Raw genomic sequence first — 17260 nt, 5'->3', positions numbered from 1 at the left:
CTTGTTGTAAAGTCCGTCAAGTTCAGTTTACTGCCATCATACGGCGCTTGTATCTCAATTTTTTGCTCGCAAGTAAAAGCAAAAAAAAATAAAATCAGTCAAAAAACACGTTGTATCAAAAGAAATGCACTTTTGTGGTTTAGCATTTTGCTCCCTGACTGTACCCAAAGTCAACCGAATCATCACCTTCAAATGAAGGTACCTGCATATACAAGTCAGTATATACTCAACTGTGATTTTTGGCGTATCGCTCTCCCCCGATTTAACACAATGTTCTCCATTTGAAAACTCTTGCAAGTGACTTAGCGTGCCGATTGAGTGAGTGATGACACAAGGATGCTTGGTTATCCAAGTGTCATTAACCGAGTCTGTGAGCTAAGGATTTGACATGGTTGTCATCGGCTGGCATTTGCCTTCCACCTCCTCGTGCGACCCGTCCGATGCTCCATCAATTATTCAGCGCTGAACTTTATGTGCGGCTTGACTGGAGTGATGCAACGGCATAGGTAGCTTTGTGTGTGTGTGTGTGTGTGTGTGTGTGTGTGTGTGAGCGTTTACGTGTGTGTGTGTGTGTGTGTGCGTGTATCTGTGTGTGTGTCTGTCTATTTTTAAGACCCCCGCTCAGGTAGGTGGCGGCGAGGACTTTGTTTTAAAGGTTGGAAAGATCTAGAGCTTCACTACTCGTTCTTGTAAAGGGTACATATCATGTAAAAGTAACTTTTTAATAGCTTGTCTTCAAATAGTTCAGTCTCTGGAGGTTTTTCCTGATTTTGTTATTTCCGACTTCAGCTTTTTAACTATATCAACAATATACTGTTTACATCAAATTGTACCTTTTTGCTCCTTTTATGACCAAACCCATGAAAAGGGTTTGGTCATAAGGTTTTTTAATTCCTTGTTATTTACTAGATTGAATTATACAATTTGGTTAAAATAGTTTTCATTCTAGACTCAACATTGAATTCTTTATACCAGATGACATCATTTATAAATTTGTGGGCAAGGGAGCAATTCAAAGGCGTTCAATGGCTTTCTCCATTCCACTGAAGCAAATAAATGAAGCAATTTTGATTATAAGAAGTATAAGAGTATAAGATCCTTCTGCTGACCATGGAGAAGAATTACATTTTCATTTAAGAAGTGGAAGCTCCCTCTGGTGACTGTAGAATGACCTTATTATTAATAATATATGGTGGATGAATATGGTGGAGCCGCGCATATACGCGGTTTAGCATTCACAAATTCACCTATCGCAGATTTTATTTTTGGAACCTATACACATTAGTCATGGAAACCCCCACCTATTCACATTTGTATTACTCACTGCCCCATCGATTTGTGGAAACCCTCGCTTATTCGCAATTTTTTTTTTCATGGCCGTCATTTAATCCCCAATTTTCACTCTCCGTGGTCGGACTATTGGGGGTCCACTGTGTAGGAAAAAAATGTGGTACAAGGAAGATATAAAAATAAAACTGTGCAAAAAAAAGGGGTTAAATAATAAACAGGAATGGATGTTTTATGCTATCCATCCATCCAATATCTGAGCCGCTTCTCCTCACAAGGGTCGCGGGAGCGCTGGAGCCTATCCCAGCTATCATTGGTCAGGAGGCGGGGTACACCCTGAACTGGTTGCCAGCCAATCACAGGGCACATATAAACAAACAACCATTCACACTCACATTCACACCTACGGGCAATTTAGAGTCTTCAATTAACCTACCATGCATGTTTTTGGGATGTGGGAGGAAACCGGAGTGCCCGGAGAAAACCCATGCAGGCACGGGGAGATCATGCAAACTCCACACAGGCGGGGCCGGGACTTGAACCCCGGTCCTCAGAACTGTGAGGCAGATGCTAATTTATGCCAATAAGAGGAATTTATGCTAGTTAAAAACCTTATGCCGTAAAAGAAGCAAAACAAGAAAATATTTTAAATTACAGACTATATGTTTGGCCAAGAACAAGCTGAATTTGCTTAAAATATTCTGTATATATATATATATATATATATATTCTGTCTTACTTCGGCTAATCTTCATTCCTCTGCTTTCCAGTGCATGCCTCCATCTTTCTAACTGTTCCACCTCCTGCTCCCTGCTTTCACTGCAGATCACAATGTCATCTGCAAACATCATGGTCCATGGGGATTCAGTCTAACCTCATCTGTCAGCCTATCCATCACCACTGCAAACAGGAAGAGGCTCAGGGCTGATCCCTGATGCAGTCCAACCTCCACCTTAAATTCGTCTGTCACACCTACAGCACACCTCACCACTGTTCTGCTGCCCTCGTACATGTCCTGTATTATTCTAACATACTTCTCTGCTGACTCCAGACTTCCGCATGCAGTACCACAGTTTCTCTCTGGGTACTCTGTCATAGGCTTTCTCTCGATCTACAAAGACACAATGTAGCTCCTTCTGACCTTCTCTGTACTTTTCCATCAACATCCTCAAGGCAAATAATGCATCTGTGGTACTCTTTCTAGTTTTGTTACTCGCAAATACTCACTTCTGTCCTAAGTCTAGCCTCCACTACTCTTTCCCATAACTTCATTGTGTGGCTCATCAACTTTATCACCCTTGTTTTTAAAAATGGGCACCAGCACACTTTTCCTCCATTCCTCAGGCATCTTCTCACGCGCTACAATTCTATTGAACAAGCTGGTCAAAAACTCCACCTCTCCTAGATGCTTCCATACCTCCACAGGAATGTCATCAGGACCAACTGCCTTTTCATTTTTCATCCTCTTTAATGCCTTTCTAACTTCCCCCTTACTAATCATTGCCACTTCCTGGTTCACCACACTTGCCTCTTCTACTCTCCCTTCCTCATTTATCAACTCCTCAAAGTATTCTTTCCATCTATCTAGCACACTACTGGCACCGGTCAATATATTTCCATCTCTATCCTTAATCACCCTAATCTGCTGCACATCCTTCCTATCTCTATCCCTCTGTCTGGCCAACCTGTAGAGATCCTTTTCTCCTTCCTTAGTGTCCAACCTGGCATACATGTCATCATATGCCTCTTGTTTGGCCTTTGCCACCTCTACCTTTGCCCTATGTCACATCTCAATGTATTCCTTTCGCTTCTCCTTGGTCCTCCTTCTTCTTAGCTTTCCTTGTTTCCTGTACTGTGAGGTTCCACCACCAAGTCTCCTTCTCTCCTTTCCTGCCAGAAGATACACCAAGTACTCTCCTGCCTGCCTCGCTGATCACCTTGGCTGCAGTGGTCCAGTCTTCTGGAAGCTCCTGCTGTCCACCGAGAGCCTGTCTCACCTCTTCCCGAAAAGCTGCACAACACTCGTCCTGTCTCAGCTTCCACCACATGGTTCTCTGCTCTGCCTTTGTCTTCCTAATCTTCCTCCCTACCACCAGAGTCATCTTACACACCACCATCCTATGCTGTCTAGCCACACTCTCCCCTACCACTACCTTACGGTCGGTAACCTCCTTCAGATTACATCGTCTGCACAAGATGTAATCAACCTGCGTGCGTCTACCTCTGCTCTTATAGGTCACCCTATGTTCCTGCCTCTTCTGGAAAAAAGTGTTCACTACAACCATTTGCATCCTTTTTGCAAAGTCTACCACCATCTGTCCCTCCAAGTTCCTTTCCTGGATGCCGTACTTACCCATCACTTCTTCATCACCCCTATTTCCTTCGCCAACATATCCATTACAATCTGCACCAATCACGACTCTCTCGCTGTCTGGGATGCTCAGAACCACTTCGTCTATTTCCTTCCAGAAATGCTCTTTCACCCCTAGGTCACATCCTACCTGTGGGGCATACCCACTAATCACATTATACATCCATTTCCATCAATTTTCTGACTATATGTTTGGCCAAGAACAAGCTGAATTTGCTTAAAATATTTTATATAACATATCGAACATGCCAACTCCACACAGGCGAGGCCAGGGATTGAACTCCGGTCCACAGAACTGTGAGGCACACGCTCTAACCAGTCGCCCACCGTGCCGCCCACATTATACATAAGACCCTCAATTTCAAGTTTCAGCCTCATCACTCGATCTGATACTCTTTTCACCTCCAAGACATTCATAGCCAACTCTTCTTTTAAAATAACCCCAACTCCATTTCTCTTCCCATCTACACCATGGTAAAATAATTTAAACCCTGCCCCTACACTTCTAGCATTACTGCCTTAATGCCTGAATTTGCTTAAAATGATTACAACTAGGTGGCACGGTGGACGACTGGTTAGAGCGTCTGCCTCACAGTTCTGTGGACCGGGGTTCAATCCCTGGCCTCGCCTGTGTGGAGTTGGCATGTTCTCCCCGTGCCTGCGTGGATTTTCTCCGGGCACTCCGGTTTCCTCCCGCATTACAAATACATGTGTGGTAGGTTGATTGAAGATTTTAAATTGTCCGTAGGTGTGAATGTGAGTGCAAATGGTTGTTTGTTTGTATGTGCCCTGCGATTGGCTGGCAACCAGTTCAGGGTGTACCCCGCCTCCTGCCAGATGATAGCTGGGATAGGCTCCAGCACGCCCGCGACCCTAGTGAGGAGAAGCGGCTCAGAAAATGGATGGATGGATGATTACAACTAATATACAAAAAGGTTGTGTCTCTGAAGTGGCGGACCACCTGTCAAGTTAGAAATTAAAGATTTTTTTGGGATTGTCCTAATTCCTGGGCCGCTACGATCTATAACCATTTATTTCTACTTTTTGTGTTTATTTTTATTGTTCAAGGTGGCGGTTATCAATTCCCAAAAGTCGTATTAAGCTATTGGGCTTCCTGTTGTGGCTAAAACTATGTAGTGCCTGCAGATCTAAGCCCTGAACAAAAAGACCCAAAATGAAATCTCCCACAATCCATCTGTATGTACTGACCCTGACTCTCGGGGAAAAAAGAAAACAAAAATGAAAAAAACAATCCATGATTTTCTTTTTGCATCATCCTGCTAACTAAGAAGCAGAGCTGCAAACTGGATGCTCAAAGCAGTAAGTGTTTCCTCAAATAGAAAGCGACGCTCTTTCTGTCTCGCCACCCCCTCCTACCCCAGAGCGCGCCACCCCCGCCCACTTCCTGCCACCTCAGCGGGATAAAGGTTAATACCCCGCTCCTGTCTGTCTGTCGGCTTTACACCAATCCAAACACGAGGTACAATCTGAGGACTAAGAAGAAATAACTTCAGTGAATTAATTTCCGTCCTCAACCCGTACTGAAGTTACAAATGTAATCCTTCCATGCCTTGCACAATAGAAATAAACATGTGTTCAGTATACATGTCATATAATTACAGTGGTGCCTCTAAATGCGAGCTTAATTTGTTCCTTGACCACAGTCTTAACTCCATTCATCCATTTTCTGAGCCGCTTCTCCTCACTAGGGTCGCGGGCGTGCTGGAGCCTATCCCAGCTGTCATCAGGCAGGAGGCAGGGTACACCCTGAACTGGTTGCCAGCCAATCGCAGGGCACATACAAACAAACAACCATTCGCACTCACAGTCACACGTACGGGCAATTTAGAGTCTCCAATTAATACATGTTTTTGGGATGTGGGAGGAAACCGGAGTGCCCGGAGAAAACCACGCAGGCACGGGGAGAACATGCAAACTCCACACAGGGGATTGAACCCGGGTCCTCAGAACTGTGAGGCAGACGCTCTAACCAGTCCGCCACTGTGCCGCCCAGTCTTAACTCAAAACACTTAAATCTCACTCAACACTCAAAACTCTCAATTCATCTTTCCCCATTGAAATGAAGGTAAATTACATTAATCAGTTTCAGCCACACACCCCAAATAAAACAGCAAACATTTTTGTAATGAGTTCTTTCATTAGAAAAATAGCACTTTATAATACTGTACTTCATAAATGCAGCAATAGAGTAATAACATAATAAAACAGAATGTATAGAATTAAACAGTTTTTGCCTCATTATTTAATACTTCAATTCAATTTATTGTGCCCCTCCTTCTGGTGTCCCTGCCTTGGCCACCAGGGGTGGTATAACACAGTCATGCAGTCACAAATGAGTAAGAGTCATCACTACTCTCAGGGATTCAGTAAGCAATAATATTACGGCAGTTGTTTTGCTGCCAATGGCTTTTTCCATTAAATGTTTGCATTAAGTTAGTGGGCGATTCTTAAGGCAATTTTGTTTGGTTGCTTTAAATACACAACGGAATTTTCAGAAATGTTCACTGTCTGCCGAACAGCCGCTTGTGGTGAAGTGAGTTGAGTTCACTGCCTTCATACAGCGCTCACATTTCAAATAATTGCTCACAAGTCAAAGCAAAAAGTCTGCCAAACAACGGCTCGTATCTCAAAAAACGTATTAAGTCGGGTCTCATATCTCAGGCACCACATAACTGGAATGCAATTATTCCTCACCAGTTATTCATGATAACCACTACTTTGCACAATAGAAATAAAAACGATTTGAAATAATCCACACCGTCAAAAAGAAGTTAGTCCATGACTTGCTCAGTCAAATGGTCGCTCACACAACGTATGTGTCATGAAATGAATGCCATCACACCTCTCGCCAGTCACTTATGTAACCACCACCTTGCACAGTAGAAATCAAAACAACAACTAGAAATCATCCATCGAGTTAAATAAATACACAGCATGTTTGATCGCAGGCTTGCGCATGCAATCTGTCATATTCAGTAATTGTGATTGCTCCTCGCCAGCTACTCAAGACAACCACCACTTTACACGCAAGAAATAAACAAAACAACCAGAAATAATCCACAGTGAAAAAAGTCCATAGAACACTCAGCCAAATTTTTGCTTGTGCAACATCTGTGTCACACAATTAATTGCTAATCTCTCTCTAGTTTTTCATGATAACCGCCACCTTGAAAATTAACACAACAATTACAATTAATCCACGTTGTCAAAATGTTTTGTTATAAGCACACTCATGCAATGTACTGTATGTGTCATAGAATGAATACTATCGCTCCTCTCTCCAGTTTTTCATAATAGACACCTTGCAAAGGAGAAATAAATGCAACTAGAAATAATCCGCAAAGTCAAAAACTAGTCCACAACATGTTTTGCCACATGGTCAATCGTGCAATGTGTGTGTCATATAATTAATGCCATTACTCCTCTCACAAATTTTTCTTGGTAACAGCCACCTTGCACAATAGAAATAGACAGAAGCACAAGAAATAATCCAGAGGGTCAGAAAAGTCCATCGGACACTTAGTCACATGCCAACGCGTACAACGTACGTGTCATAAAATTACTGGAATGCAATCATTCCTTGCCAGTTATTTATGATACCTGCCATCTTCCACAACAGAAACAAAAAAACACCCAAAAGAAGTAATCCACAAAGAATGGGGCACCCAAGTCTGTCAAATGACAACAACCCCCGCTTCTCGATCGTCAGCCTCCACATGGCAATTAGCTGCAATCTAATGAGGACACCCAATCTCAATCGAGCTGGAGAATGACAATTATCTTAGTGATGAGAAAACGCAATGGTCCTCATCCTCGCTACACTTAAACACAATTTTACGACGCTCCCTGGGGAAGATATTCAATGTCCCTGATATCAGCTTTGTCATGTATACACTAAAGTCTGAACGCCAATAGAACTTCTGTACTGTACAGTTAGGATTTGGAGGTGGTTTTAATAGAAACCTTTTAATAGAAACATAATCATTTAATCAAAATGACTTAAAGAAATATTTAAACAAATTATTATTTCTTCAGTTCGTAAAATTGAGAAAATATCCCAAACTACATATAGATAAGATTCTTACTAAAAAAATTATTTAACATCTTCAAATGCGTACATTAAAAATGTGCATTAACTACGAGAGGTAGTTCATTACTTTAAATTGAAACATAATCAAAAAACTGATCAAATTGGCAATGAGGAGTATGTAACAAATATATATTATCACAGTTTATGAAAGTAAAAATGTGTCAAAAAAATATTAAAAGGTCTAAATTACAATTATTCAAGATAAGATAATATAGGGTTGTAATGATCCTCAGAGTGAAAATACAGAAAAACGAAACTAAATAAATAGAATTAAAACTGTTACATACAGTGACTTTTATTAATCTTGTTTTGTTTTGTACAAACAAAATTTCCCGTCATACTGTACATTAATAATGTACTTGTAAATGTAAAAATGTAAATAGTATTAATAACATGGATACATTATATGATATATAAATATTTGACAGTTTTACAATGAGAATTTGAGATAACCAAGAAAACAAAAAACACTGACTAAGAAATTTATAAACATGTGAAATATATCATTACAATTGCTACACATGTTGTTCATTTTTTCTAACGATTAAAAAAAGTTTATTTTACAGCTTTAAATGCTCATATTTTAATAAACTGGATTTCAGGTCCATTTCAACCAACCACTTTTCATAGAAACAGAAAAACAATAATAAAACTGACTTTGAGGAGTTAAAAAATATTAGTACACTTATTAAAATTAATCTAAAAAAAATCCCAATGTTTAAAAATTATTTTAAGTATCATTATTTGACAGCTCACATTTAAATAAACATTTCAGCGAGAATTTGAGGTAACGTCCAATTAAGCAGTTTTCATAGAAACAGAAAAGTAAATGAATAAACATGACTGAGGAGTTTTAAAAAATATGTATAATAATAATAATAATAATAATAATATAATATACACAATTATTGGAACATTCTAAATGTATAAAAAAAAATCTAAATGTATAAGAAATTTATTTTAAAAAATCATAAGAAATATGTGACAACTTTAACATGCATTGTATGGACAAAAGTCAAGAAGTAAAAATGGAAGAGAATTGTTACTATTGATGCCTTTAAACATTAAATAAATGCAAATATTGATTTTAAAACTAAATATTTACTATTTATTGTTTTAGTATATTACAAAATCCCCCCGTCCCCCCACACACACACAAAAAAAAAGCTTTAAATGGACTTTTGTAAGAAATCTGATCTTTTTATTTATTTTTTTAAAAAGTTCACACTGCTCCCTGGTGGACGAGTTAGTCAAGTCTCTTAAGGAACTCTGCTGCCATCTTGTGGCCACAATACAACCTTCCAGCTCCAGAGTTTACTGCACCGTTGGTAGTGAAATATAAAATCATGAATAACTGGTACGAAAAAATCGCATTACAGTAATCTGTAGTACTCTTCATGTTCCTGTGCGTGCTGTGGGATTTTTCGACTTTGCAAGTATATTTCTATTCGTTCTGTCGATTTTTGTTCTCCAAGGTGGTGGTTGTCAACATAAATAAAATTAATTACAATGAAAAATGTCTTACCTGTGTTGTTTTTGTCATCTTTGGCAGGCAGAAACATAAAAAGAAAATAAATAAATGTTAAGACAACAATGTAATGGCAGACATACAGTTACAAAGTGTTAATTTTCCATGCACGCGTAGCATGTGCCGAGCCAAGAATATTCTTATAATAACTGTCTACAGTGTATATCAAATTATGAAGTACAGATCTTTACAAAATGTATCAATAGCCTATCTGACATTAATAAATTGACTATTAATCCTTCCTCATTATTTCAGAGAAAAGGCAAAGTGTAATATTTTTGTTTTAAACCGCTAAATTTTGGATTAAAACATCTACTATCAAACAATGTGATGTCCTATTTGACCTAAGATATCCCCATAAAAAATTAGTCATGTAACACTTTTTGTTCCTTATGTTTCGAATAAATGAGCATTCATTCATTGTGTTCATCTCTCTTTCACTGGAGATTTCCTCTCATGACCCTTCAAAGACAAAGAGTTTGGCGCTACATCCGTAAGTGCAACTTGAATCTCTACTATGCAAAGCAAAAGCCATTTATCAACAACACCCAGAAACGCTGCCGGCTTCTCTGGGCCCGAGCTCATCTAAGATGGACTGATGCAAAGTGGAAAAGTGTTCTGTGGTCCGACGAGTCCACATTTCAAATTGTTTTTGGAAATTGTGGACGTCGTGTCCTCCGGGCCAAATAGGAAAAGAACCATCTGGACTGTTATGGACGCAAAGTTCAAAAGCCAGCATCTGTGCTGGTATGGGGCTGTGTTAGTGCCAATGGCATGGGTAACTTACACATTTGTGAAGGCAGCATTAATGCTGAACGGTACATACAGGTTTTGGAGAAACATATGCTGCCATCCAAGCAACGTCTTTTTCACGGACGCCCCTGCTTATTTCAGCAAGACAATGCCAAACCACATCCTGCACGTGTTACAAAAGCGTGGCTTCATAGTAAAAGAGTGCGGGTACTAGACTGGCCTGCCTGCAGTCCAGACCTGTCTCCCATTGAAAATGTGTGGCGCATTATTATGCGTAAAATACGACAACGGAGACCCCGGACTGTTGAACAGCTGAAGCTGTACTTCAAGCAAGAATGGGAAAGAATTCCAAACGTTTATTGAATATTGTTAAAAGAAAACGTGATGTAACACAGTGGAAAACATGACCCTCTCCCAGCTTTTATGGAACGTGTTGCAGCCATAAAATTCTAAGTTAATGATTATTTGCTAAAAACAATAATGTTTATCAGTTTGAACATTACGTATCTTGTCTTTGTAGTGTATTAAATTAAATATAGGTTGAAAATGATTTGCAAATCATTGTATTCTGTTTTTATTTATGTTTAACACAACGTCCCAACTTCATTGGAATTGGGGTTGTAGTAGCCACTGGCCATTTTTTTTATATATAATTTGTTGCACCAATATAAATGTTGGATTAATCTTACTTCTATAACTTCTATAATATATTTAACAATAAACAAATGACATTTTCAAATATTTTTGTTTTTGTGTATTTTGGGTCATCAAATTTTTCCGGTGAAAGAAGAGTCTACTCTTTCTTTTTGGTAGCTTTGATGCTTAAATTGTCACAGAACTTGAAAGATCAGTCAAAATGGAACTATGCTTTGAAAACAGCTTCCAGTGAATCAGTTAAAGGGAATTTAAGCAACAGCGTGATTGTGTCGATGGTGAGTAGGGGTGCACAGTGCCAGTGGCTTCTCTTACGTAATACCATTACATCCACACAGCAGATACCAAGGATCAAATTTAACGTCACACATCTTATTCTTTAAATTTATGACAGTCACCACGTATCAGACTTCCACTAAAAGCCTCAAAAAATGCTCTTGAAGCTTTTAAAAGTCACAAATACAGAACAAGTCAACACTACACCATGTTTTCAAATTGTTATGGATTACGCAACCTACTTTCACATTGTCTGAGTGCTTTTTTGTAAAACAGATTCCCATAGCAACTTTATTGGTTTCCATGGCAACACTGATAACCAGCTGGCAAAGCTGTGGCTTTCTTTCACCAAATTCTCATTCATTTGCACTGATGTGAGCAAATGTTGATACTTTATTTATGCAGTTACTCATCTAATTTGAATGTGGCAAACAAAGATTTATGTCTCAGGTTCATTTGTGACACTTACATGACACTAGAATCATTAAATATGTGTAGATATCACAAAGGTAGGCAAGGGGAGTCACAACTTGTGACAAAAAAGTCCACAGTTGGAATAAAACGGTTTATAATAGTTTAAATAGAACTGTGATTAACTAAAATGGTGATTAAACAGCATAATGTCATTGAACTTGCAGTATTAAAACCAGACATATTTTGTAAAAAAAATAAATAAATAAAAAGAATAATTAAAACATAATTTAACTGGTTATTATTTGGGTCTCTGGAAGGCCTGTCCACCAACCAAGTGTGAAATTAAACAAAGACGTCAGTCTTTTGTGTTCTGCCTTTTTCTGAAAATGTGTCTGAGCGAAACCTTCTGAATTTTCCAGAATTATTACATCACAATTCAGCTAATTAACATAGCATAACGTAACATAAATGCATCTATCTATCCAATGCATGGTGATCTGTGTGTAAATGACAGAAACACAACAAAAGGAGTAAAAAGTGCTGTGAATCCTCTCCGCATGATCAGTATTGTGTCTACTTTGGTCGTGTCGTGGTGCTACTCACAGAGGCAGATGGGCTTCGGAGCATCCCACTTTCCCAGCTTGGTACAGTGGCTGACGTTGCGTCCCTCCAACACGAAGCCACCGTGGCAGCGGTAGTGCAGTACCGAGCCCTCCACCGGCAGGCCTGGGGGTCTCACCATCACCTGGCCGTTCTCCAGAGACGTCCACACGCGAGGACACAGCAACACTGGCACAGGCAAATCTTGCGCTAGCACCACAAAGCTAAAGAGGCTAACAAGTCCGGCTACAACAGCTACAAGCCGAAAATGTCACTTTAAAGACATTGACATGAAACATTGATTATCTGAAGGAGCTGCCTAAATAAATCATGGTTATTACCATTTAGCTGTGTGTTAACTATAGCTTTGATTTAGTAACAAGTCAATGACCACAGCGCTAATCTTAATGTTAATGTCGCTAAACTTCTACCTATTGTGGAAATTTGTGCGTGTGAGATGAAGAAATAACGATGATGATTGTCTTACAAAAACATCACATGGTTGTCTTGTTATAACTATTTTTCCATTTCACTTCAGTTAGCTATGCTAATGTGCTCTAACAATACCACAATGCTAAGCTTTAGCAGTAAGATTAGCCACATTCTTAATTAGATGATCATTATTAGTTCCATCAGACACTGTTAGCAGTAGCATTAATTGAGCACATAGTCAGTAAACATAGCGCTAATTTGGATATAGCATATTATTTGAGCTTTAGTCGCCTCACAAGCACAACTAGCATAAAACAAACTGTGTAGGCTAGAATATTTGCTAAAGGCTAAAAGCGCCTACATGCTATCACACCAACAAGACTTACACGCTGATGTTTAGCATTAAAATTAGCCAAAACGATCGTAAAACCTGCCATGCATTTTTAGCTCCAGCAAGCACTGAGTGTTAGCAAGAGCATTCATGTACCGCCGAGTCATGGAATTTCAGCTTTAGTTACCTCACAAATGGCCTAACATCAAACAAATACATCTATCTGAGTTAATTTGCTGGATTTGTTGGCTAGAATGTGAGCTAAATTCAAATAGAACCTATGTGCTAACACACTCGACCTGACTGCTATGCTGATGTTTACCATTATTATACATGCTGTATATGTATAAATCGTTTAAATTGTCATAGGCCATTTGAATTAGCAATGTTAGCACTGTTAGCTCTGCTTGAGCTGTGAATGAATCAAAAGCTAGACCAGGTCATTTACTAAGATAAATGGCTAAGGCTGCTGCCAGAGGAAACAGAAAAAAAAAAAAACTGAATAAAGATAATTGTAAAATTATTTCCGAGAGACATCAAGCACAATAAAAAGTCTTCCGTGAGCCTCTTAAAGCCACAGGCACATTATATCATCTTATTTTGGAACGTGTACTTTTTTATTATTCAAAATTTTTTTTTCATTCAAAACTGCGGCAGGCGTTCTTTTTAAATGAATTATTTTTATGTGCCGGCATGTAAACACATTGATTGCTAAAGTCATCCAATCTGCTGCTTTAAGCTTTTTGCACAAAGAAGCATTACTTGAATGCAATGGACTTGGGGGAAGGTGTTATTAGGACCGTAAAAGAATGAAAATAAAATGAGGTTTGATCGGCTCGCTGCACCAAAACATGACCTGAATAGAAATTTCTGTCTTTGTTTTTTCTCTCTAAAACTAAGGGGAAGACTCAGGGTTTTTTGAATCACCTTCGGGGGCATTTTTGATCCACTTTTTGGGTTTGTTTGGTGAAACAGCTATTAGGGGATTTTTTTTTTTCTAGCCTTCCACAAAGAGCTACTGAGTGACTTTTGGGGGAGTCGTGTTGTGGACATGCTTCAAACCAAAATGTCTGACTTCCTGTTCAATTTAGGCATGGGTCCTTGGACTCTTTCCTGCCTAACATGTCCACCAAATTTAGTGTTGATCGGTGGAACTGATATTGGGGGGAAATTTTTTTCTTTTCTTTCGTTCTGAAGTACAAGGCTCAGAATGTGTCCAAAATGGCTGCTTCAAAGCAAAGTGGATTACTTTCTGTTCAATTTCAGGAACGGGTCTCGACAAGGGCCAGTTACTGATTTCAAGGTATCCCGCGGTTTTAAAAAGTCAGGCAACTTTCCATCAGTGGTATGACCGTTGCTGGTGCAACAGTCAGTCAGCTCTCCGACTTCTCCGCTTGTCAAAAGAGTCGACTACGTATTTTTTCGGGTGCCGCGGGTTGGTAGAGCAAGAATATACAAAACCTGCTTACGAAGAATGGCTGCTAAAGAAGGCAATACTTCCAATCCGATATCACATCTACAAGAGCACCACCCATTACTCTTCGTCAAATTCAAGGTAGCATTAATATGAACGATTGCAACTAGCTAACCATTAGCGTGTCTACAATTGTTGCAATAAATACTACAGACTCGTTACCCAGGACGATAACTTGCTAAGTAGCATTGCCAACATCAGTTCGTTCTGACATTAGTTCAAAAAGCGTACGAGCACAGAAGTAGCTCCTCGTATTGTGAGAAATAAGTACTTTTACTGTTGTGCTAGATTTTTGAATTTATTTAGAAAAATTCAATTGTTTATGTTCTTTTGACATTTACTAATGTACCTATGGAGCGCGTTCAATGGAACCGAAAATTAATACCCAAACTAAAACATTTTAGAGCTGTAATTACAATACTAGACACTGTGAAACCGCAATATATTTGCTCACGGTTATCATACCGTCAGAATCTGATACCAGCCCATGCCTCCACGAGTTTTTGAGACTTATTTGTGCACTCTGTCGCCACAGATGTGCCAATCAAATTTTGTGTTGTTTGGTAAAAGCAGAAACCAGATAGAAAGCATTGCAGTTTTAAAAAATGCCTTCGCATCGCGTGCTGGTCGAACCCTAATAAATACAACAACAAAAAAGACTTGAGTACTCACGACAGCTGCTGTGCTGTGTCATGTCCGTCCAAGTGCCGTTGGGCAAACACTTCCTGACTTTAGGCCCAACAATCACGCGGTTCCCCCGGCAGATGTACTCGATCTCGTAATCCACAGGCAGGATTTGAACACTGCGGATCTGCATAGGCAGAGCGATGGAAATTACATGGATCTACCTCATGCTTTCAAGTCCTCTCGAGACTGTGCCATATGGTGGCGGCCAGAAAAAAGAGAAGTCTGCATTGTTGTTTTTGTGTGACAAGAATTTAAATGAAACCAAGAGATCTTTGTTTCGTTGCAGGTCATCCAACCATCCATTTTCTATTGCGCTTATCCCAATTACGGTGGCAGATGAGCTGGGGCCTATCCCAGTTGACATTGGGCAAGAAGCGGGGTAAACCTTGGACTGGTTGCTGGCCAATCGTAGTGCACATGGGGTTGCTTTGTTTTTATCCGTAAAAGGTATGACCTCACTTTGTGAGTCTTCTCTGTGAAAAGTACTATACAAATAATATGTACTTACTTACTAACTTACTTATTGTAACATGTTTCAGTATTATCACAACTACAAACGGACAAATCATCTTTAAACTCCCAAATTGATAATTGTTATCCCAATGTCAGGTTAACTACTAGTGATCCTTGTGGGACGCCACGAGACAACCCATCTATCCATGCATGTTTTTAAAATGTGGAAAGAAGCCGAAGTACCCGGCGAAAACTCAGGTCAAGCTAACCACTAGTCCAGGGTACTGTCTGTGAACACTGTATGTTCATCATGTTGCAGTATTATCACAACTACAAATCATCTTTAAACCCCCAAATGGATAACTGTTATCCCAATGTCAGGGTTTATAGTAGTGATCCGTATGGGACGCCGCTGGAAAACCCATCCATCTCTCCATCCATTTTCTACAACGCTTGTCCTCAGAGTTTTGGTGATGTGGAGCCTATTCTATCCGAGTTTGGACAAGCGGCAGGGTATATTGCGGACTGGTCGCCAGCCAATAGAAGGGCATATAAGGATAGATAAGCATTCACATTTACATTTGCACCTATGGACAATTTTGAGTCTTCAGTGAGCCTAACATGCATGTTTTAGGAATGTGCCGGTGTGTCTTCACCATGTTGCAGTATTACCACAACTAAGTAGAAGTCTTTAAACCTACAAACTGATGATTGTTATCCCGATGTCAGGATTGTGGTAGTGATCCCTGTGGGACACCAGCAGACAACCCATTCATCAATCCATCTTTAAAACCCAAAATTGATGATTGTACAGTCAAAATAGTACATCTTTCACTCTCTCAATAGCCTTAGTAATCATTTTGTGGCGTACTGTCCTGTCTTCTGAAAATGAGCCACTGCTCACCCAACCCGAAACTACTCTGGGTGTTCAGATGAAACATCGATCAATGACAGCATCCACCTGAAATCAGATTTAAATCGATAATAGCAAAGGTTGGTGATACTTACAATATATAGTATACTGTATATAGTTTGTGACACAGTATTTTAGTCTTGTTTTTACTTTTAATAAATTTGCCTTTTTAATTTGTATTGTGGAACAATAAGGCTCTGGGTATGAATGGGGTATGAATGATTTCCGATGCACTGCGTACTCTACAATATGCGAGAATTCTACCACTGACTCATGAGTCTTGCCAGCGAATATGTTAAACAGAGATTCCTGTATCAATACCTATGTTTTTTTAAGGATATCCTAACCTTTAGTGCCTTACCCCTAGTCAAAGTTAACAAGTACTTTTTTCTGTACTATTTTCTGGAGTAAAACCCAACCACATTCTCTACTTTTGATTGTATTTGTCAGTGCGTGTACCTGCTCTTGTGTCAGGCCTCTGTATCGGATGCCTCCATCCCTCGGTGGCCGAATGATGGCGCAGCCTGGGAAAGGGAGAGGGGCAGAGAAAAAAAAGAATGATGGAAGAAAGAAGCTGTCTATGGATGATGTTGATGTATCACAGCAAACACGGCACATGATACATGCTCAATTTATCTGACAAATCGCACTCTCGACAGAGTTCATTCCTTCCCATCATCCCACACACAGTCACGCAACTCAGACGCACGCACACAGTCACACGCGAATGCACACACACATGCACAAATTACCTCCAGCTGATGAATTATGTATGGGCACAACAAGAGATGGAAGAGCGTGGAGAATCAGCAGAAACAAAAGCGCCGCCATGGCTCCACCTAGAAGACAAAACAGAGGACGAGTGCTCATGAATGTGAAAATACAGTTGTTTTTTATTTTAAGCTTACTTGCAGAACATTTTAATGCATCCATATGAGATATTTTCAGGAGAATTTTGAAGGAAACAAATTATGGA

General features: G+C 39.6%; 1 protein-coding gene across 9 annotated transcripts in view; it reads right to left on the bottom strand.

The window, feature by feature from the left end:
- gabbr1a (gamma-aminobutyric acid (GABA) B receptor, 1a) overlaps window positions 1-17260 on the bottom strand; it is a 77556-nt gene that overhangs the window by 56067 nt on the left and 4229 nt on the right. For 8 of the 9 annotated variants that reach the window (XM_061775696.1, XM_061775698.1, XM_061775699.1 and 5 more), the window contains 5 exons: window positions 17037-17123; window positions 16744-16808; window positions 14904-15042; window positions 11998-12183; window positions 9295-9312 (listed from right to left, as the gene is read on the bottom strand). In XM_061775696.1, coding sequence (XP_061631680.1) covers window positions 9295-9312; window positions 11998-12183; window positions 14904-15042; window positions 16744-16808; window positions 17037-17115 — 487 coding nt within the window. In that variant the 5' untranslated portion in view covers window positions 17116-17123. Of the gene's footprint in view, window positions 1-9294; window positions 9313-11997; window positions 12184-14903; window positions 15043-16242; window positions 16333-16743; window positions 16809-17036; window positions 17124-17260 lie in introns of those variants that run through there. The other variant, XM_061775704.1, reaches the window with a different exon arrangement.

This window comes from Phyllopteryx taeniolatus, chromosome 6 (assembly GCF_024500385.1).
Source record: "Phyllopteryx taeniolatus isolate TA_2022b chromosome 6, UOR_Ptae_1.2, whole genome shotgun sequence".
Lineage (NCBI taxonomy): Eukaryota > Metazoa > Chordata > Actinopteri > Syngnathiformes > Syngnathidae > Phyllopteryx > Phyllopteryx taeniolatus.
This window is presented reverse-complemented; position numbering and strand designations above follow the sequence as displayed.